General features: G+C 45.7%; 1 protein-coding gene across 1 annotated transcript in view; it reads left to right on the plus strand.

Moving 5' to 3' along the window:
* RPS6KB1 (ribosomal protein S6 kinase B1) overlaps nucleotides 1-22,389 on the plus strand; it is a 37,092-nt gene extending 14,703 nt beyond the window's left edge. The window contains exons 5-15 of the mRNA XM_060258908.1: nucleotides 977-1,124; nucleotides 2,002-2,059; nucleotides 3,406-3,506; nucleotides 7,193-7,283; nucleotides 7,837-7,927; nucleotides 9,280-9,387; nucleotides 10,176-10,238; nucleotides 12,024-12,101; nucleotides 13,957-14,064; nucleotides 15,955-16,067; nucleotides 16,931-22,389. Coding sequence (XP_060114891.1) covers nucleotides 977-1,124; nucleotides 2,002-2,059; nucleotides 3,406-3,506; nucleotides 7,193-7,283; nucleotides 7,837-7,927; nucleotides 9,280-9,387; nucleotides 10,176-10,238; nucleotides 12,024-12,101; nucleotides 13,957-14,064; nucleotides 15,955-16,067; nucleotides 16,931-17,168 — 1,197 coding nt within the window. The 3' untranslated portion in view covers nucleotides 17,169-22,389. The remainder of the gene's footprint in view (nucleotides 1-976; nucleotides 1,125-2,001; nucleotides 2,060-3,405; nucleotides 3,507-7,192; nucleotides 7,284-7,836; nucleotides 7,928-9,279; nucleotides 9,388-10,175; nucleotides 10,239-12,023; nucleotides 12,102-13,956; nucleotides 14,065-15,954; nucleotides 16,068-16,930) is intronic.
* The last annotated feature ends 48 nt before the right edge of the window (nucleotides 22,390-22,437 follow it).

Consider the following 22,437-nt stretch of genomic DNA (forward strand, 5'->3'; position numbering starts at 1 on the left):
ATTCTGTTGTGATGTTTAATGTTTCTAAGGTTTTAAATGTTTTAAATGCTTATATATTTAAATGTTAGTCTAATTTTATGTTTGACTCTTTGTTGTAAGCCGCCCTGAGCCACTTTGTGGGAAGGGCGGGATATAAATAAATAAATAAATAAATAAAGTATATGAGGGCTGAAGACACTGGAAATTAATGACACTAGCACCAAATTGTTTTAATCGTTTACTGTTTAACCTGTCCAATGTTTTAACTGTTAAAAGTTTGGAATTGTAATGTTTTTATTGTTGTGAGCTGCCCTGAGCCTGCTTCGGCAGGGAAGGTGGGATAGAAATCCAATAAATAAATAAATAGCTGCTGAAATGTCCCTGCCCAGGAATTAAGATCCCAGAGAGAGGCCCTCCTGACTTCCCCATCAATCAAAGAAGCTCATTTGGGCACACGAGCGAAGACCTTTTCGGTGACTGTTATGGAAAAATCTCCCTAGAGAGGTGTGGCTTGCCCCGCACACTTCAGGAGGCCACTTAAGACGGTTTTATTATTAAATTGTGATGAACAAAGCAGGAGTCAAGCGCACCTTTAAGACCAACCAATTTTTATTTAGAACGTAAGCTTTCGTGTGCTCTTAAGCACACTTCATCAGACGAGGAATCCAGCACACCTGACATCTAAATTATGGTGTTCAGTGTCATGCCTTGAGCTCTGTAAGGAAGAAAGGTAGCTCCTAAGTATTTTAAATAAGAGGCCGGTTAAAATTGCAATATATTTAGTCTTTGTCTGGGATGCTCTGCACCAACCCTTGGTCCAGAAGTCCTCTTCCTGTTGTCCCTGTTCCTTCATTGCGTCCACCACCACCTGCTAGCATCTGCAGTTACCGGTGATTTGATTTGGAAATCATGGAGGTTGATTGGTGGGGTCTTACCATTTGATAAGGGCATGGTTTCGATTCCGTAGTCCTTATTGCTGAAATCTCTTGTTCTGCAGGCAATGATCGTACGGAACGCAAAAGACACAGCTCACACGAAAGCAGAGCGGAACATCTTGGAGGAAGTCAAGCATCCGTTCATCGTTGATTTGATTTACGCCTTTCAGACTGGTGGAAAACTCTACCTCATCCTTGAGTATCTCAGCGGTAGGCATGCAGTTGTTGTTCGTTATTGTAGCTTGGAAGAGTCACCTTGTTTGACTGCTGTTTTTCCACTGTTCCTGTCGGGGCTTTCCCCTCCCTTCCCAAGGCACCTAGGACTAATGAATGCACCTGTTAAATTTCAGTCAGATCTCTAGTTTATTCTTGCTCCAGCACGACTTACTTTTCATGTGGCCTTTCCTTCTAAAAGTAGTAATAGTAATAGAATTTTATTGCAGGAGGTCTAAGACTGTAACTATATAATGATAGCTGCCCAAGCAGTAATAAATGTTACAGTAAAAACAGAACAAAGGTGTTTTTTTTTTTTAAAAAAAAGATAAAATTGTTAGGACCAGGACATAGTGGAGTATACAGCAGGTTGAACATCAGTGCAGAAGTTTTGCACAGATCTTCTTGGCATCATATAGGTGATATAAGAGCCTTATGGCGCAGAGTGGTAAAGCTGCAGTACTACAGTCGGAGCTCTCTGCTCACGACCTGAATTTGATCCTGGCGGAAGCTGGGTTCAAGTAGCCGACTCAAAGTTGACTCGGCCTTCCATCCTTCCGAGGTCGGTAAAATGAGTATCCGGCTTGCTGGGGGGAAAGCGTAGATGACTGGGGAAGGCAATGGCAACCCACCCCATAAAAAGTCTGCTGTGAAAACGTCGTGAAAGCAACGTCACCCCAGAGTCAGAAACGACTGGTGCTTGCACAGGGGACTACCTCTTCCTCTAAGCTGAGGTAGATGATTTTGTCTGCCACAAAGGGGGGAACAAGCGACAAACCAAGTACCCAAGAGCTAAGTGCGAGCAGCTGTAGTGTTGCAACAAAACAAACAGCATATTTCTAACCGTTTTTTCCCCATTCTCGCTTCATTGTAGGAGGAGAACTGTTCATGCAGTTAGAGAGAGAAGGGATATTTATGGAGGACACAGCTTGGTAAGAAAAATGTGCTATGCTTTTGATTTATAATACTAATCTGTGCAGAACAGTGGTTTGTCCTGAGCATTCTGTCTGCGGAAGGAAAGGGAGTGAATCGAGTTAGTGGCATTACAGCTATTCAGAGAGTCCCAGGGACCTTCCAGATGCAGCAGACTCCTTGTTGTTTAAGATGTTGGGAGGACATGGTGTCTGGGAACCAAAGATGTACTCTGGATGTGCCTGGTGACCTGCGTTTCTTAAGGGCTGGGCTTCTTTGTATACCTGCTTGCCCATGCCGTAGCCCAGGGATTCCCAGCATGGGCCATCGGTGAGGAGAGAGAAGGCTATTGAATGCCAAGCAGTTCTTCTCTTTCTCTCTGCTGGCCAGTAATCTCACCCAGATCTCCACTACAGCCCTCAGGTGAAAAGCCAAGGGACAAAGATCCCTTTGGGTTGTGCCTCTGGGCACACCCGGGCCTGAAATAGCAGTGACTAGAGGAGAACAAACCCAACAAGATGTTGTTTAGTGGCTGCCAGCTGTCGCCCTAGCAGGGTCTCAAGTGCATCCACTTAAGAAAGTAATCCCTGCTCCTTTGCTGCGTTGCAACCTGTAGAATCAAAAGAATCCCCCCCCCCCCGCCGCCCCCCGCTTTGCACTGCATGAGATGCAGGAATAAGTTTCCGGTGGGGATTGGACAATATGGATTACAGCAGGTTGACCCTGCCTTAAAAGCTGCTACTGCTGAAGGATCAGAAGTAGAAGACAGCAGATTTATTCCGCACCCTTCTCTCTGAATCAGAGACTTAGAGCGACTTACAATCTCCTATATCCTCTCCCCCCCCACAACAGTCACCTTGTGAGGTGGGTGGAGCTGAGAGGGCTCTCCTAGAAGTTGCCTTTTCAAGGACAACTCTTGCGAAAGCCATGGTTAACCCAAGGCCATTCCAGCAGCTGCAAGTGGAGAAGTGGGGAATTAAACCCGGTTCCCTCAGATAAGAGTCCGCACACTTAACCACTACACCAAACTGGCTCTTTTTCTTTGTGCACTCTGAACCACATACTGGATTAAGCTTAACAGAATTGGTATGATGTCTGAATTGGCAATGCTTGGAATGGGATCACATGGCAAACCGGACTCTGAAGCCATGGCTTGTGGCTCAGTGGGATGAACTGACTGTCACTTCTCTGGATACGTGCACCATGAGATGGAAGCGCTGAGCAGGTAGGAGACAAAAGCCGGTCAACAGCAGTCAGTTGTGGTTTGCTGGAGAAGAATCTCAAACCCCGGCAAGACATCTGGATCGAGCTATAGAACCCTCATGCTTTGGTGTGTGTTTAACTTTGTGAAATCTCTTCTTTGCAGCTTTTACTTGGCTGAAATCTCAATGGCTTTGGGGCACTTGCATCAGAAGGGGATCATCTATCGAGATTTAAAGCCAGAAAACATCATGCTTAATCATCAAGGTTAGAACTGCAGCTACCAGTTCCTTATTTGTTATGTCTTTAAACAGTTACACCCTATAGCTTTCACAAGCAGGCATGGGCACGAACCAGGGAAAATGATGGTTTGTTACATTTTGTTCAATTTCTGAACTGGTTTATGGTTCGTTTGGTTCAGGAGGTGTAAAACTCACTGGGAGTCTTCAGGCTTTCCTCTGCCCACCCTCCAGGTTTGGCAAAGATTGGATTTGGAATGCCCAAGTTGAAGCCCCCCAAAGCAGGTGCCCCCAAGAAAACTCAATTTGTAGCTCTCATGACAACTAACTCTTCTCTCCTCATGCTGCAGAATGGTAGTTCTGTGATTGGCTCCCAGACCTGCCAGTCAAGCTATGGACAACTGCTATGGTATTTCCAGGCCTCCCAGTGTTGCCTAGGGATTGATTGAATCAGCGCCAGACTGTCGGAGAAAATGCACTGTAAAAATGAACCAAACAAATCACCAAGGTCTGAACTGGTTTGGAATGAACCACAAATCGCGATTTGTGCTTTGGTTCGTGCCCACGCCTATTCACAAGTGCAGGGTTAGCATAGGTACAGCAGAACAGGACATCAGTATGTAAAGCTGCGCAAGAGGGGTGTAACTTTTATCAACGTAGAACTGTCAGTTTTGATAACGACTTTTTCGTTTCCAGGATCATTTCAAGGTTTAGATGTTAATCTTTAAAGTTAAGTTTAAACTCCCCATCTTGAGTTCAGTGTAGCAGTATCTCTCTTCTGAGCTTTTCCCATCTTACATGCCCTTAAATGTCTGAGGCACTGTGTAGAATTCGCTCCCTTGTGAAAGCTGCTGGTCTTTTTTTCTTTTCTTTTTTTTTAAAGGAGCAGGGACTTTTCTGTCGTGGCTTCTGTATTAGGGAATGCCCCCCTTGCGAGACCAACTTGACTACTTCTGCATCCTTTCTCTATCAGTCTGTCTGTTTATTCCATCAGGTGTTTGCGACCCAGCATGTGGGGGGTGGGTAGTAGGGTTGCTGAAGTCCTCTCTTTTACTATTAGCAACATGCGCAGGTTACAGCAACTTTCAGAATGCTGAAAATGTAAGGGATGATGAGGAACTCTAAATTATGAGGGCCAGATCAGACATAAACGAGACCATGTGAGGCCGGGCCATGTGTGTACCTCTTTAAGATTAGGTAGCAAAGATACAAACTTTAGAAAGGACACAGACAAAAACAATTTTAAAGATTAAATTAAACACAAAATTAAAGATTTTTTTTAAAACAACAATTTTAAAACATTGCTAGAAGAAGAATTGCAGATTTATACCCTGCCCTTCTCTCTGACTCAGAGGCTCAGAGCGGCTTACAATCTCCTATATCTTCTCCCCTCACAACAGACACCCTGTGAGGTGTGTGGGGCTGGAGAGGGCTTTTACAGCAGCTGCCCTTTCAAGGACAACCTCTGCCAGATCTATGGCTGACCCAAGGCCATTCCAGCAGCTGCAAGTGGAGGAGTGGGGAATCAAGCCCGGTTCTCCCAGATAAGAGTCCACGCATTTAACCACTACACCAAACTCATTGGTCTTAAAAGTGTTTTCTCTGTATTTCGCCCATGGGATCCAGAGAACTGGGCAAAGGAAGCTCTGGCTCTTTCTTGCCTTCCCCAGGGAACCAGGATGGGGAGGAATCTCAGCCAATAGAAGGAAGAGACACTTGGCTCAGTAGCTGTGCTGTTTGACTGAGAGAGCCTGGCAAAGCAAGCTCTCCCCCCCTTCTCCCCAAGGGAGGAGCCTCAGCCAATGGAGAAAATAGAGGCTTTGCCCTGTGGCTCCTATACAATTGAGCGAGCCTTGCAATGCAAGCTGTTATGCAGAAGGAAGCGAGAGAGAGGGAGAAGGAAGCAGATGACAGCCAGCTATTCAGGGGCCTGATAGAAGCCCCTTGGGCTGCATGTTTGACACCCCTGCTCTAAACAGACTTCCCCAAATTGGGTAGATGGGCAACCAAATTAAATGCTGGGGGTGGGGAATAGTTTCACAAATACGCTGTGGTAAATAGGATTTGAACTGCAAAAGGACCCTGAGGTTGTGGTGGATCGCTTGCTGAACATGTCAGCTCTATATAGTGGTGAGAGAGGCAGATTCCGTGCTAGGAATCCTTAGAAAAGGGGTGAAAACTGAAACTGCCAACATAGCGATGTCTTTATACAAGTCCCTGGTGCAGCTTCCTTTGCAGCTCTGTACAAGCCTGTTCGCCACATCTCAAAAGAGCTCACAGAAGGGCAGCCAAAACAATCGTGTGATTGCAACACCTGCTCCATGAGGAACGGCTAGGTCATCTGGGGCTTTTTGGTTTAAAAAACAGCAGCTGGCAGGTGACACGAGAGAGGTCTGCAAAATTACATGTGTACCAGAGATGGAGATCTCTCCCTTTCCCATTTTACTAGAACTTGGGATCCTCCTTTGAAATGGCCAGTAGGTTCAAGGCAGGCAAAAAGTGCCATTTCATACAATAAGTAAATGGCACAGGAAACGCAGTGCCATGAGAAGGGGTTTGACAGCCATTGACTTAGATGGACTCGGTCTTAAAAGGCGTTGCACAGGTTCCTGGAGGATTAGTCTGTGATTGGCTGTTAGCCTTGATAGCTGAATGGGGTCTCCAGGCTCAGAGGCAGACGGCCTGGTGATCAAGTGCTGAGGAGCAGTCGGCAGGTGAGGGCTATTTGCAGGCCCTGCTTGTGGGCTTCCCTGTGGCTTTTGAGTTGGCTGCTGTTGGGGGCAGGATGCTGGGCTGGGCTAAATGGACTGTTGATCTGATCTGACTTGGCTACTCTTAGTTTTTTCTTAGAATAATAACTGTGTGCTGTCAAGTCACAACTGATTCATGGCGACCCCGAGACTGGGATTTTCAGAGCAAGAGATGCTCAGAGGTGGTTTGCCATTGCTTGCCTCTGCATAGCAGCCCTGGGCTTCCTTGGTGCATCCAACTACTAACCATGGTCAAGCCTTTGAGTCCAGTGGCACTGTTAAGACCAATGAAGTTTTTATACCGGTATAAGCTTTTGTGGGTGCACACTTGTTCAGGCATCTGGCAAAGTGTGCGTGCACACAAAAGCTTTTACCCAGGATAAAATTTTGTCGGCCTTAACAGTGCCACTGGAATCAGACTTTGTTCTGCTGCTTCAGACCAGCACAGTTACTTACCTGAATCCATGGTCAAAATCTGCTTAGCTTTCAAGCTCCGATGAGATTGTGCTAGTCAAGGCTATACATGCGGCTAAGTTCTCATTAGGAAAGTCTTCTTAAATACGTGGTTGTGGTAGGACAGTGGCCTTCTTAATTAGCTGACAGAGGGAGCTTAGACTCCCAAGAGTCTGAAATCTTGATCTCTACTAAAATCTAGGTCTTCATACTTAGCTGTATGTTGTTTGCTGCTTTGGGAAGAACCTGAGCTGGAAAGTGAATCATAGAATAGAATCATAAAGTTGGAAGGGACCTCCAGGGTCATCTAGTCGAACCCCCTGCACAATACAGGAAAGTCACAAACACAAACAAAATATTTCATTTATAGTCAAAGTGGGTTATAAATGAAATAGCTAAATATCTGAATATCTGTATGTGATGATGTTTGGCTGCCCGAAGCTTCCAGCACTGTTGGAATGACACTTCTGTGTCCCTCTGTCCTTCCCTTCCTCTTTTTGTTTTCTTTCAGGTCACGTTAAGCTCACTGATTTTGGACTGTGTAAAGAGTCCATTCACGATGGAACTGTCACACATACGTTCTGTGGAACAATAGAATACATGTGAGCCCGCATGATGAAACAGAAAAGTATTACTCTGGTTTGGGGGTAATGGCTAAATTTTACCTTTTTGAAACTTGGTGGCTAGGTATTTCCGAGTTTTGGTCTTGCCTGCATATGCAGGGCAAACAGCACAGTTTTACACTTGGCAAAGGATCCCTAAGGCGCAGGATTTCATATAAGCTGCCTGCATTTGAAAGTGGGTGGAGAGAGACTTGACAGAGGAGCTTCTGTAAATAAATTCTTGAGCTAATTACTTGCTTACAAAAGTTCCTAGCCAGCCTGACTCTGCCTGTTAGTCATTCTTAGCCCCTTTCTAGGGTGGAGAGGACCAGGTCTCTTCTGGTTTGCAAATCTTCCTTGTGTTGTTGCCTATAAAAGATGCTTAGTCACCATAAGGCGATCAGGCAGATGTCTGTTCACAAGCCTGCCTTGATTAAAAACTTCCTCTGAGGTGCTGGTTTCTGTCCCTAGCATTTTCTTATCGAATGAGTGAATGCTGGCTGTTAACCTGCTGTGCAGAATGCTTCCATCCTTTCTGTGTTTGTCATTTCAGGGCCCCTGAAATTTTGATGAGGAGCGGGCACAACCGTGCTGTGGACTGGTGGAGTTTGGGGGCGTTAATGTATGACATGCTGACTGGAGCAGTAGGTGCACACTTAAAAACTGCATGCGCTTTTATTTCATGCTGCTTACAGAGTATTGTATTGGAACCCTTCTTGCCTGTGTGGGGCTGTCTTATCGGTGCTAAGTGCAGCTAGAGTTATGAGGCCAACATCACCCTTCAGCAAGGCTTAGGCCAGCAGCCTGGGGGACTTGGGAAAACCTGTTGATCAGGGCCATGAAAGTTATTGCAATGGAAGGGTGTTGTTACACCTGGACCTGCCTTGTTCTGGTTCAGATCACTGATCCATCTAGTACAATACAATAGAGCCAGTTTGGTGTAGCGGTTAAGCACACAGACTCTTACCTGGGAGAACCGGGGTTGATTCCCCACTCCTTCACTTGCAGCTGCTAGAATGGCCTTGGGTCAGCCAGAGGTCTTGTGAGAGTTGTCCTTGAAAGGGCAACTTCTGGGAGAGCTCTCTCAGCCCCCCCCCCCACCTCACAGGGTGTCTATTGTGGGGGAAGGAGATTGTAAGTGTCAAGAGTCTTCCCTTGTGTATTCCTCCTGCCATGCTCTGAGACTCCGATTCAGAGAGAAGGGCGGGGTATAAATCTGCAGACGACTTCTTCTTCTCCCAAGGTCTCAGGCAGAGAAAGTTCTTTGCCAGCCCCATTGACTGGATATGCCAGAGGTTGAACTCATGGCTTTCTATGCATAATGTTGAGCCACACCTTCCATTATTTAATCCTTCATTGTACTTCCTGGGTTGGCTCACATTGAATGGATTAAGGGGACATGGAAATCACCTTACAAGTACAATCTTTTCGGGGAGGGATGGGGGCGAACTTTAAGTTTTGTGTCCATGGTTCATAAAAATTGCATAGAGTGGGGAATTGTGTTTGCAGTATGCAGCCCCGTTTGCATCACAGTTCTTGCTCTTCCAGAAGTGCAGCTAGACATTATAGGCTGCTGTCAAAAATAAATGCCCTGTATCTGCCACCTCTCTTTCCCAGTGACATGTTCAAAAAATACGTGCAATGTTGCCAGCGCCAGCGTTTTCTGCTCTCTTTTATTGGCTGGCCTAACTGCGTGGCAGATAAATGAATTGTCCGCAACTGCTGTACGAGCTCTGCGGCTGAAAGGCAATTTAAACTGGTGTCCCTTATGTGCGATTGTAGTGCTTGGTCCATTTGCTCCACACCCCAGGAAAGTAACTAAAAAACAACTCGCGCTACTTGCAAAGTTGTGCGTTAAGGCCCTTTACATAAGTGATTAGAGAATAGCACGTATAAATTGTGTGCATGCTGAAATATTATGTGGAAATGGTGTTTCATTCTGCACTCTTCCTTATGACTGTCTCCCTTTCCCCCGCATTCCAATGATATTCTCCAGCCCCCGTTCACTGGGGAGAACCGAAAGAAAACGATTGACAAAATTCTCAAGTGTAAACTCAACTTGCCTCCCTACCTCACGCAAGAAGCCAGAGATCTGCTTAAAAAGGTAAGTGCTGCATTTTTTGGGGGGAGAGAGTACGGTTTCCAAAGTTGTTGTGCCCTGATTTGCACAAAATAGGAAATCTGTTGGAGCTGCAAGTTAGGTTTCAAGTGCTGGAAACTTCAGCTTTTATTAGAACAGAAATAGGGCTGTTGGGGCCCAGATACTTAATTTGCATTAGGCCAGGGCCTCCCAGGAGACTTGTTATGATGCTTCTAGAAGTCCTTGAGAAAAATAATGTAGCGGGCAGCAGTGCCTTCAGTAGGTTTAGTTGGTTCCAGTTGAGAGCTGCCAGTAGAAACTGACCATACAGGGAGCTAATTCTTAAGACTACAGCATGCGGAGCTGATCCAAAACATTTGGCTGTTTTGCAAAAGGGTTTACATAAAGAATTGTGATAATAACCTTGAACGAAGCTTAAAAAGAGACAAAATCATAAATGCCAGTGCAGCATTCCTTCTATTCTTCTAATCCCTTCTCTTCCATCCTCTTTTGCTTCAAAATACTGTATGAACTGTATTTAGCCTAAGCATAGTTGATGGAAAACTGACCTGTACTATAATATTGATCTGAGACTTGTTACACGTTTGAAAATACAATACATTAAGAAGCACATGAGGTGGAAGGAGAAAGTGCCCAACACAGTCTTTGGCAACTCTTCATGGCTGACTGGACTGGAAAATACTTTGGCCAGACACTCTGAAGAACAGAATAGTCAGGCTGAATTAATGGAACCTTTCTTATTACAACCTCCTGTCCTTAACTTCTCTTGGCTGTCTTTTCTGTCTTCTAAGCTGCTAAAGAGAAATGCTGCCTCACGCCTAGGAGCTGGTCCTGGAGATTCTGGAGAAGTTCAGGTATATTTTGCTCTCCACTGTTGGTGAAATCGGATATGAGCATCATGTTTTGTTTTGTTTTGTTTTTAATAAAGAACAGGGCTAGGGTGGGGACCATGTCTTGCAGTCCAGAGTCAAGAGATGACTGCTTTAATTTATGCAAAGGGTTTAAAATATAACAAAATAGCTCAGTAAACTAACCAAGTTAGAGCGGCCTGGGAAACAAGCAGTATAAAATCACAAATAGGCAGAAAGGTAGGAAGAGGATGGGGAAATGAGGTAAAATTCCCTTGAAAGCCATGATGAGCAAAAACATTTTGGCCTGCCACCTGAAAGCTAGTAACGTAGGTGCAAGGCGAGCTTCAAGCAAGAGTGCTGGAATGCCGCTGTGGTGCCACCATTGCGGAGGCCCTGCCTCTAGTTAAACCCACCTCACTTTCATGGCCAGAGCACCAGGAGTAATACCTTAACCAGCAAGCTGCAGTATATGAGAGAAGGTGGTCCTTCAGATACCTTAAGGCAGGGGTCCTCAACCTACGGCCCGCGGGCCAGATGCGGCCCGCTGAGGACGTTTATGCGGCCCGCCGGGTTATGGCAAAATCAGACTGGAAGTGACGTTCGACCTAAACTTGCATTTGCAACGCACACTTCCGGCACTGGGCTGAGGCGACGGAGATAGAGTGTGAGCTGATACCGAGGTGAGGTGAGTTCCCAGGCCAGGGTGTGTGGTGTGGGGAAGGGAGAGAGATGCAGAAGACGGAGAACTGACGGTCCGCGGCCTTGTACAGTAACGGCATTCCGGCCCTCCAACAGTCTGAGGGACAGTGAACTAGCCCCCTATTTAAAAAGGTTGAGGACCCCTGCCTTAAGGCCTTAAAAGTAATACCCCCCCCCCCCGGATTCTAAATTGTGCGTGGTAACTGATAAGCAGCAGTGCAGTTCCTTCAGCACAGAAGTGAAATGATCCCTGCATCCATTCCTCAACAGCAACCTGGCCAACATAGTTTGAACTAATAAGAGGAGTCTGTAGCCCTGAATAAAGCGCATTGCAGTAATCTAACTGGATATAATCTGAACATGGCTAAATCATGCCTTTCGGGGAGCAGCCTTGGCTGGTGTATCTGCTGAAGCGGATTAAAGATGCCATGGGGGGCGGGGGGCAGCAACAATTATAAACTTGCTCTTTCAAGCAGGTGTAGGGAGGGCTCTCTCTGTAGGGCTGGTTGTCTCTTCATTAATTTAGCAGCTTTACCATTAGCCAGCCCCTGAACTGTACTTTTGTGGGTTCCTGGCCTTTTCATAGAATCACAGAGTTGGAAGGGACCTCCAGGGTCATCTAGTTCATTCACCTGCACAACACAGGAAATTCACAAATAACCCCCCCTTCACACACACACACACACACACACACAATGACCCCTGTTCCATGCCCAGGAGATGGTGCAAAAAACCCCCACCACCCTTGGCCCAAACAGGCCTGGAGAAAAATTGCTCCCTGACCCCATTTTCACAGGGCTGTTTTTATGGATGGGGAAATGGGGTTATGACAGACCTGCTTTTAAGTTTGCTGTGTGGCCTCTTCCCAGTTCCTGCACACGTTTTCTTAGAATGAAGTCCTGTGCCTTCCATCTCCGCCTTAAGAAACTAAGAATTAAAAATGGATGTGTTGCTTTTTCTCTTTTTTAAATTTGTGGGTTGCTTTGTATTTTAGTTCCTCCACATTTAGCACATTGTTCTGCTCAGAGATGAAACGAACAGTTTGTTTACCTGGTTTGGGGGTCTTGACTGCTCCGTAATGTTTTTTAGGCTCATCCATTCTTCAGACACATCAACTGGGAAGAGCTGCTGGCTCGGAAGGTGGAACCCCCATTTAAACCATTATTGGTATGTACTGCTCCCCCTTTTGCTCCGGTTTCAGAACACAACTTGCTGTATAATTTTAGCTGTTATGAAATGGTGATGTTGCTTGTCTTGATCAAATGTGTGTGGACCGGGGTGTGTGTGTGTGTGTCACATCCTCTGGTTTTTGCATGGACTCAGGTGACACGTCCCGTAGTGCCGCAAAGGAGGTGTCTTGCTATTCTTTGAATTATTTTGAAATGGAATTTTGTGTGTATTTGCCTTTTTATCCTGCCCTTTTCTCCCAGGAGCACAGGGCAACATGCACTGTCCCTCCTGTTTCATCCTAACAACAGTCTTGTGATGATGGTTTAAGCTGGGAGAGATGATGGGAGAGAGTGCGTAATCGGCCCAAGGTCACCTAGCAAACTTTATGCCAGAGGGGAGATTTGATCTTGGGTCTCCCTGCTTGTGCTCTGGAACTCTCACTACTACATCAGACTGGTTAAAACGAATGTTCCGCTCACGAAGAAGGCACTGGTGCTGCTCAGCTGCCTCTGTACAGGTTTGTGTCCCTTGGACACATAGAAAAAAATGAATATAGTTGAATCTCAAAGCAGGTCTCTTACAAGTTTTTTCTGATGTCAGGGCAGCTCATTGGTGGGTCTGCCTGTTAATAATACGTGACGGGCAGGGTGGGTTCTGCCTCTTTTCTCAAAGCAACCGTGAGGGCAGATGACAGAAGGAGACTTGAAAACAGAAGTAAAAAACCCCAAGAGTTTAGGAGTTAGTAGCGGAGAAGCTGACAGCTTAAGGGCTGAGGTGAAAAGGGATTTTTCTCACTGAGGGGAACAGTGTAAAAGAGCTGCTTGGAAAAAAGCTGAAAACGGTAAATTCCTAACTAAAGGATCTCAGTTGTAGGTACAGAACCTCAGTTCAAAAATTCCGTGGAAGTGAAACATGTCTTTCCTCAGTGTTTTGTTCTTATAAAGAAGTATCTTGCTTTGATTAACCCTGTGGGCTGCGTCTCTAAGGGGAAGAAGCACACACGCAATTTAATATCTCTGTCTCCGTACATATATTCTACAATATAAATGAATGGTGGCAGCGACTGATTGGAACAGTATTTGAACTTGTCCCCAATAGCTCAGTGTGAGCGAGGGCTAAATATTAAAGCGGGCTGGGCTTACGCCGTCTGTGGATGTTTCTGGGAGAGAGGACCCGAAGTGTGAGTTGGTCATGACTCTGGATTTTAAAAGAGACAAGAACGATGATGAGTGTGACATTCTGACCTAAATATAACCTGTAACCTGGATGAGAGGTTGTAGAAGGTGGAAGGCGCTCTGTGAGTGGAGAAGGGACGTCGTGCAAGAGCGGAGGATTTAGGAGCGTTTTCTGACAAAGAGTGCTTTGACTTCTGAAAGATCATACCCTGAAAATTGTGTTGGTCTCTGAAACGCTGCTGGACTCTAATCTAGCTGTTTTACTGAGTATCAACCTGCCCTACATAGAGTACTGCAGTACCTTATTTCTCACAATGAGTGCAGCATCGGGTGATGTCAAGTATTGTAACTAGGTGGGGGGGGGGCACAGATGTTTGTTTCTAAAAGTCAGTCTATGTGTCTGTCTGTCTGTGTATCTCTCTCTCTTTGTCCTTGTTATCATTTTAACTTTTTATCTGACACCGCCCCTCCCCATCCAGGGGAGGCATTGTTTTTCAGTGCAGTTGGGTACAGTGAGCTTTTCCTGGTGGCAATAGGACTCCTGTACTGCTCCAGGGATTTTCCCCTGCCGAGCATTTCTCTGCCTAGAGTCTTCATGCCCTTGCTGCCAAAGCTGTTTTTAAGTTGATCACCAGCGGTGTGTATAAACCTTTAATCCTTTTTTTGCCTTTGCAAAGCAATCAGAAGAGGACGTGAGCCAATTTGATGCAAAGTTCACTCGTCAGACTCCCGTCGACAGCCCTGATGACTCGACTCTCAGCGAAAGTGCCAACCAGGTCTTCCTGGTAAGTGAGCACGAACTCTAGGGCTGGAATGCAGAGAGCCAGCAGGATCCGTACCCCTCCTCCCGGAGTCCGCAGTGCTTGCTGGAAATCCCTGTTGGTGCAAGCTCTTGAATATCCTGTAAGAGAGAGAGTGCCTCTCTTTGCTAAACTTGTTTTTTTTTACTGGAGTCTGATTCAGGTGGGTTGCCTTTTAGTCTGAAGTAGCAGAACCAAGTTTTGAGTCCAGTGCCATCTTAAAGATCAACAAAATTTTATTCATGTATAAGCTGTTGAGTGCAGGCTTTCTGTATCTGAAGATGTGTGCTTGCCCATGAAAGCTTATACCTTGAATAAAACTTTGTTGGTCTTAAAGATGCCACCGGAATCAAACTTTGTTTTGCTGGAGTCTGCATAAGAAAGACGGGGCGTAAATCACATTGAACATATGAAGCTGCCTTATACTGAATCAGACTCTGGGTCCATCAAAGTCAGTATTGTCTACTCAGACTGGCAGCAGCTCTCCAGGGTCTCAAGCTGAAGTTTTTCACACTTATTTGCCTGGACCCTTTTTAGTTGGAGATGCCAAGGACTGAACCTGGGACCTTCTGCTTACCAAGCAGATGCTCTACCACTGAGCCATCGTCCCTCCCCTTTCCTAGAAACATTCCTAGAAACTCCAGCTCTCCCTGCTGCTTTGCTACAAGGTGTGTTCAAATCCATCTTTCCTTCTCTCCCTATTTTTTATTTGGTTGCTGCCTGTGTGTTACATGTCCAATTGGCAACTGACTTTCTGGGAAGGCCACATCAAGGGAAGGGGGAAGCCACCACTGAAAAATAAATTGCCAAAATTGCTGTAGTCATCAGTCACGCCTGGCCTCTCCTGAAACTGACCATCTCTACCCAGTCCAGATCTAAGAGACCTCAGAGCTCCGGCGGCACCAGCTTGGAAACTATGCACATAAACCAATAGTGCAACCTGTTGTTGTTTTTTTAATGTGATTTTAAACTGTTTTATTAATGTTTGTACTGATATGTTTTAGAACCTTCTTCTGATCGGCCCTGAGCCTGTAGCGGAGAAGGCAGAATATAAATTGACATAAATAAATTTGTCTGTGTTTACATATGGGGGCTGTTGTCTGCAGAGTGAAGTCGTTGGTCAGTTTAGCTCAGTATTGTCCACAGTGTTCTGCAGTGTTCTCAGCATCTCATGCACCTCCTGCCTAAAATCCACTAACACCTGACAGTGAAGATTAAAGGTGGGACTTCCTATCTGCAGAGGTGTGCCTTCCTGTCTGCAGCCCACAGGAAAACAAAGCTGTAATATTAATTGGTTGGGGATGGCTGAGCAGTCGCTTCTAGTTCAACCCAAACAAAGATGTGAGGGGCCCAGCCAACTTTTTCACACACATTCTCCCAGTTCCCCTCCCCTTAATATAGTACCCATCCCACATGGCTTTCGCCCACTTAGATCCTGCAGTTCTCAGCAGAGCAGTTTTGGGTGGTCAAAGGAGATCCCTCATTCCTCTTTAACTCTTGGGAAATGTTGACTTGATCCAGCCTTCTGTCTCCTATTAGATTTTTCTAAGGCTTGTATATCAGTAGTAGAGGAAGCTCCCAGGTCCAGCCTGTGGCATTTCTGGTTGTAAAAGCCCCTCTGTCTGAGTCTGGTGAGCCGCTAACAGTCATAAACAGTACTGGCTAGCAAACTGAGATCTGGTGTTAGCAGTTAAATGTACATTAATGCCCTCTTAGTAGCAAGAGACAAATTTGACCGTTCTGTGTGAATGGTTTAAGATGGGGGGGAGGGGTGACACAGGGAGAAATGGGAGTTGGTTCTGGGGTTCAGGTTTTGGAACATTGCCAAGGGTGTTCTTTCTGGTGGGCTTAGCAGCTGTTTTCCTTATCTTCTAGGGCTTTACATACGTGGCTCCCTCCGTACTTGAAAGCGTAAAAGAAAAGTTTTCCTTTGAACCAAAAATCCGATCGCCCCGCAGATTCATCGGCAGCCCACGGACACCAGTCAGGTACTTCACCCCACCCCTAGTGCTTAACTCTTGTTAGGTGTCCTTTGCCTCCACAAAACCTTACATTGCCCAGCAAGAAATTAGTGCTCTTATACTGCTGTTACTTAGAATGCTTCAGCCCTTGCCGCTTGGGGTTAAATTGCCTCCGCAATATAAGAGCTGTGGCCAAAGAGAATAGTAGTACCATCGAGTTGGCCTTGCTTTCTGCGTTAGGCATTTGACATTTCACAGAAGGAATTCTTTTTCCCCCATCGCAGGCCTGAAAAGGGGAGCGTCAGGCATGTCAGTCTAGCCCCAGAGCTCCAAGATCGGTTTCCTTCCTCCCACTGATCAACTAATGCAGTCCAGTGCTTGGCATTTTGATCTGCTTTATAGGTTAGGCTGGAAGGGTGTTTGTTACAGAGGCCTGATCTAAAAGCTGGCAGATTTTCAGTACTCTGTTTGTTTCAACACCCTTCTCCCTCCTTTCAAGATGAACAGGTGCAGTCAGTTCAGTTACCTTATTTTGCTCCTCGTGTAAGTAACTCAAAGCAGATGTGAAGGGTTGTTATACGTTAAGTAATTTTCAGGAATGATCCTATCCATCCTTCTGATTCCCCCTCTGAAGTAGGATGTGAATTCCATTTTACGAAATGAGGAACCAAGGCTGAGAATGTCTTGCTGACGGTGGACCTCAGCTGTCCATGTTCATGTCTGCAGTCTTCTGCTGACAGCTTCTGGTTGCAGGTAGCTGTAAAAATGAGAACACAGGAGCAAGCGACTGAAGTGGCCACACTTGATAACTTCTTCTTTTCAGAGTTTGAAAGCAGGCAGTGCAGTACATCAAGTAAAACTCCGTAATGGACCTTTCTTGTCTTTTGAAGCCCCGTCAAGTTCTCTCCCGGGGACTTCTGGGGACGAGGTCCTTCTGCCGGCGTGACAAACCCTCAGACGCCTGTGGAGTATCCGATGGAGACAGGTGGGATTGAACAGATGGACGTGACGGTATGCGGCGAGGCCTCAGCTCCACTTCCCATCCGGCAACCCAACACCGGGCCGTACAAAAAACAAGCCTTCCCCATGATTTCCAAACGACCAGAGCACTTGCGCATGAATCTATGACACAACCGATGGCAAATCATTTCCAAAACCTGCTTTGGGCGGTGCAAGGAAGAGATGGCAGACTGCCAACAGCCCCCTTCCCATCCGGGGGAAACAGGAGGGCTTCTTTCTCAGATAGTGGCAGTGTCGCGGTGGGTCATTGCGCAAAGTAGACTGGGAAAGAGAAGCAAAATCCCATGGATCTTTTTCCCCTCTTTTTTTTTCCTTCTCTGAATCAATGGTGCATAAAACGAAAGGACCTGGAGCAAAATGGTGTAAAGCTGTAGGTGCAGCGGTTTAAGAGTTTTGCAGTGTGACGTCCTTTGCAGTTGATCAAGGGTGTGATAGCTTGCAGTTGACAGTGTTAAGGGTAGAACGTTGCTGTGGCGTCGTTCTGTGAAAGGGGTAACCCGTTTTGCTGGGCAAGCGTGCACAATTCCTCCTCTGGTACTGGCCTCTGAAGGATTAATTCGCACGGAGGCTTATTTGGATGGCTTCCTACGGTGGTGTGGAATGGAAGATCCAAGATAAACTCCACCATAGGTGTTCCACATGCAAAAAAAAAAAATCTAAACAAATGTTTTTTTATATAAATATATATTTTTCAAATAGATTTTTTTTTCTTTTTCTCACATTGGCTCATTATGGAAAATATCCCAAACTTGGAAAATGCAGAATTATTGGTTCGATGCACAAAATAGAAAAGCGGACTTAAATTTGTTTTGCTACTGAAACGATGGAAGTGGTGAAAAAAGAAAACAAAAAACGCTGTTAATTATGTTGTTGGGATTGGTGGGGGGGAGCTTGGGTGGGGGTGGAACATACCCTGCCTACCCTCTCTTGCTACAAGAAACAGATCAGGTCATCTATGCTAAAACCTAAGCCAACCTGGAAGCTGTGTGCTCCAGTCTCATGCCTCTAGTGTCCACTTGAGGTTCCACATAAACAGGGCCCCCCCTCTGCTGGCACAGAGTTCTGTGGGTGCATCAAGAGTCCCACGGAGTTTTTGATCGCTGCCACGAGCTTATATTGTGCCGTCATGCATTTCATCAACCTAAGCGGAAACTTTGCCGTCAAAACCTCTTTTGCGTTACGCTGGTTTAAAACCTCAAGGTTCCAGAGTATACTCAGATTTCTTGAGCCACCGAAAAAGATGTAAACAGAGTTGGAAAAGGGGTGTGGTTTCACGTGTGCAAGCATGAACATTCATCAGCGTGTTACTGATTTAGAAAGAAACAATTGCGCTGGCCGCACGAGTCAGATGGAGAGATGGTTCGTTTTAACACGTCTCTGCTCCATTACGCATCTCCACGATCGCTTACAATAACTGTTTTCCAGTGGTGGGGCTGTCCATCTGCTGATTGTATTTAAAAAAAAAAAAAAAGTATTAAGATGGCCTTCAACGAATGTCTTCCAGAGAACTTTTTTTTTGCAACTTTTAATTTTAGGAAACGTTCAATAGATTTACTATTTTATGTTTCTGCGATTGTTGTTGGAGAAACGAAGCAAAACGGGGAAAAAAAAATATGTACACGTGACTTTACAGGTACAAAGAATTAAATAAAGGTATCTTTACCTTAACTTAAAAAAATACTTCCTGCCTTAAAGAATTTCCGTGGACGTAGCTGGTGAAAAGAGTCGTCGGTGATCGGCAGAGCTTTACGCTAGGGCGGAGTGAGTGTGCGTGGGCCTTTGAGTCATGGTGCGGCTGCATAAAAGCCCCTGGTGCTGCCTTGTCTGCTTGTTAGGTCCTTCTGTCTGTGCTTGTTCTGTTATTCTTTCTCTTCCTCCTGAGCCATAGGATCCAAGCCATAACCCTCAAAAAAACAGTCCAGTCAAAGGCTTCACTTTCCACAAAGTAGCACGGAAGGAAATAGCATGGATGCGAAACCTCGTCGTATCACCTAGGAGCATCATCCTTTTTTTTGTTCTTCCGAGCAGCAAAGTTTTAAGGGGGGGGGCGATCTGGTAACAGCAAGGCACATTGAGAGCAGCAGTCAGGGGACTGAATTGGGATCTGAACCCTGCTAGGTTGCGTGGGGGGGGGGGCGGTCTCAGCCCCAAATAAAGCAGCCTTGCCACATGGGAAGTGCTTTCCCTCATGCCCCCTCCCGCAGTGCTTGTACGTCTGAATCGTGCGGGAGAAGCAAATGGTGCTGGTGCTATGCTCACCAGGGCAGCTTCTGCAATGGCTTAGGTGGCTTCTGCCGCTAGAAATGTCAGATTTGGACATGCAGGTGATATTGGAACTGTCCGGGATGTTGCCATGGGGCAATTCCATACCTCTCAGGAAGGCCTACATTGATCCTAAGGCCTAACTCAGACAGGCAGTAGCTGCTTTTGCGTGGTGTGTGTTGGCGGTGGGGGGGGGACATAACGTGCTGTGGGAGCTCCTCGTGGGCCCCCATGCACACAAACCCATTGGGTGCAACTCCTCCCTGGGGAGGAAAAATCAGCTGAATTGTAGGCCATCCTAAGGAGTGCTTGCGCTCTGCCTGACGTTCTCAGGGAAGGGGGACACAGACCGTCGCTGCCCTTATCTGACCCACGCTTTGCTTGCGACTGGATAGCGTGCGGTTGAATGCGTGGCTGTTTCTGGAGAGCGTTGAGGCTGGCTGGCTTTTTCCCTCTTAGCCCTTCAGAATTAGGGCTGCCTAAAAGTGCTTTGACTCTATAGATGTCAGACACAGCACAGATTCCTGCCCGCCCCACCCCCCCCCCCCATTTCTGCAGTCCGAATGGTCTGAAATAGAAGCAGTTGCAGTGACAGCTGGCACTTCTGTAAAAGTGAGATTCCCTGACTACCCCGTTAAGGAGCTCCGCTACTGAAGTCTCAGCGAGTCTCGGGTTGTAGAGCAGCAATACCCTGTATGGGGTTCCCCTCCCCCATAAAAAGGGATATGATCGCCCATGATCTTACCATTCTGTTCTGGCAGGATAAGGACTTTTCCAGTGGGCCTGGTGATAATATAATTGGCAGGAAATGTGGCTAGGTGTGGTAGTTGGCATTTACTGTTGTTTCCAGCTTGACCATTTTACTCTGTGTTTCATGTTATAGTTTCATCCTCTTAACTGTGAATCCTTTTTTTTTTTTTTTTTTTTGGAAACGCGACTCGGGACAGCAAGCACACACTATGCAATATGGGTTATCCTGTATTTATTTGTATAAAAGAAGAATATCCAAAACCTTGATTTTTGTGTATATAACTATTAGCGACACTATACAGTAGTTACCGAACTTCAAAGGGAGTGGAATCTCTTTCTCTGGCACAGCTGTATCAATCAGAATGCTAGCCTATGGAATGCAGTGGATATCGAAGAAACTTACAAGTGCTTTCTTTTAAAGGAAAATTGTCTTAAAATTTTTCTTGGGGTATAGCGATTTAAGATTTATTTTGTACAAGCTGTGCTTTTTTAATTATAATCTTGGGATTTTTGCTATAATTTGATTTTTTATAGATTTTTGTACTGTTATATTATTAAAAAAAAATAACTGGGAGTAATACTTGGTAAGGCTAACCACATATTAAGTATTAAAACTTGATTAACTTGAATCCTGTTTTATTTCAGCCAGATTCACGATGTTGAAAGTAGTGGTAGTTCTGCAGTTCATTTTGAAGAGTACAGAAGTACGTTAAGTCATCTGGGCTAGGATCTCTCCCACCCATGATATAATTTGGGGTTAGGGTGGGGGGGCATTTAAGCGCTCTCTGTAGAACAAGTGATGCTCTCGATTTCAGTTAACTTAGTAAACTGGGAAATGGTGGGAAAAATCCTCTCCAGGCTCGGTATGCCTAACTGAAGCCTGTTTCACACATGCAAAGCAAGGCGGTAGAAACAGACTTTCGGTTTTGGATTTCAGCTTTGAATGATGCCTCGCCTACAGAAATGGAAACCTAGCACACAGCAGGGAGAATTGTTCTGCCCTCCTGTCTGCTGGTGTTGCAGGAAGCTGGGAGCAGAGGTAGTTCGAAGATGCTCAGTCTGTTCTACCGCCTCGCTTCCCTGCATGTCTGAGCTAGGCTTGATATAGTAGACTTCATCAGGGTGTTGGTACTTGCTACAAACTCCATTTTTAAAATAAGTTTGCGGTGAAATAGCGTCAGGTGGGCTAGACCAGGCCGGTGGAGCCATTCATCACCCACTTGCTACTCCTTCCACTGTCCTAATGGTCATACATCTTTATGAAATGGGGGATGACCCAAGTTGCAAAGAAATACAGCTGGCACTGGGGGTGGGGGAGTGGAAAGATAGCAGAGACAGCAGCTGAAGATCTAGGGGCAGGGGGACTCATCTTGTGAAGATGAGGGGTTGTATTTTGTAGTGGGCTGGCTTCATAAACTCCTGTGTGCATCCTGAAGCAAGTTTGTGCATCTCATTATTGTGAGTTTATAATTATATTGGCTTTTATCTTTCGGGAGCTGCTTTGGGGTATGTTTATCATGGTACAGTGGTGTAACATGATCTAGATTCTCTCCCTCACCTTTGAGGTGCTGTGGGTACTACAAATTATCAGGGGGTGGGGTGGAGTGGGAAGAACAGCCCGGACTATTCTCCAGGGTTATAAGATGGGTGGATTCCGTTTTGCCTAGAGGTCCTAACAGTCTAGTGACTTTTCTGGCTGAGGCCATCAGGGAAGGAAACTGCTCTAAATTTGAGCCACCGATTGTCATTGTGACCTTCTCCCCTTTGCAACAAAGTGAACATAAACCTCCCAAATGTCCCTTCGCTCAAGGGGAAACCTTTCTTTCGAAGCCCCATTGAAAAGAAATTGGAGATTGGGCTTTAGCGGTGCTGATGAGCGATCATCTGTGAACTTGTATTAAAACCAGCATATGCACCTTATTTAGGGGTGAGCAGGGAAAAAAGAGGGTTTGGGTTTCATCTCAAGCCTATACATTATTGCGAACAATGCAAGTATCTTTGGGAAAATAACGTTTCTGCATTAGTGTCTGATCATTTGGGGAAGGGGGGAAAGGAGGGAGCCCGAAACGGGGGTGTGAGTGCATGGGTGGTTCTCATCTGTACCTTTAAAAAAAAATAAAAGAAGTGTTCTTTCTGCCAGACCCGAGCTGGTTTTTGTAACCATCTGTAAGAATCGCTCTACAGCTGCCTTACTCGGAATGGTATTGAGGGTAAATACCCTTTTCTGCATTTCATTCTGTACTATTTACTGTAATGAAATATACTTGATTTCAGAACAAATGGATGTAAATAGCAATTAAATGCAACTTTGAACAAATGTTATAGAGTGGGTTTTTTTAAAATTACATTCATGTTTGTGCATCCC

The sequence above is a fragment of the Heteronotia binoei genome, chromosome 18 (assembly GCF_032191835.1).
Source record: "Heteronotia binoei isolate CCM8104 ecotype False Entrance Well chromosome 18, APGP_CSIRO_Hbin_v1, whole genome shotgun sequence".
In the NCBI taxonomy this organism is placed as follows: domain Eukaryota; kingdom Metazoa; phylum Chordata; class Lepidosauria; order Squamata; family Gekkonidae; genus Heteronotia; species Heteronotia binoei.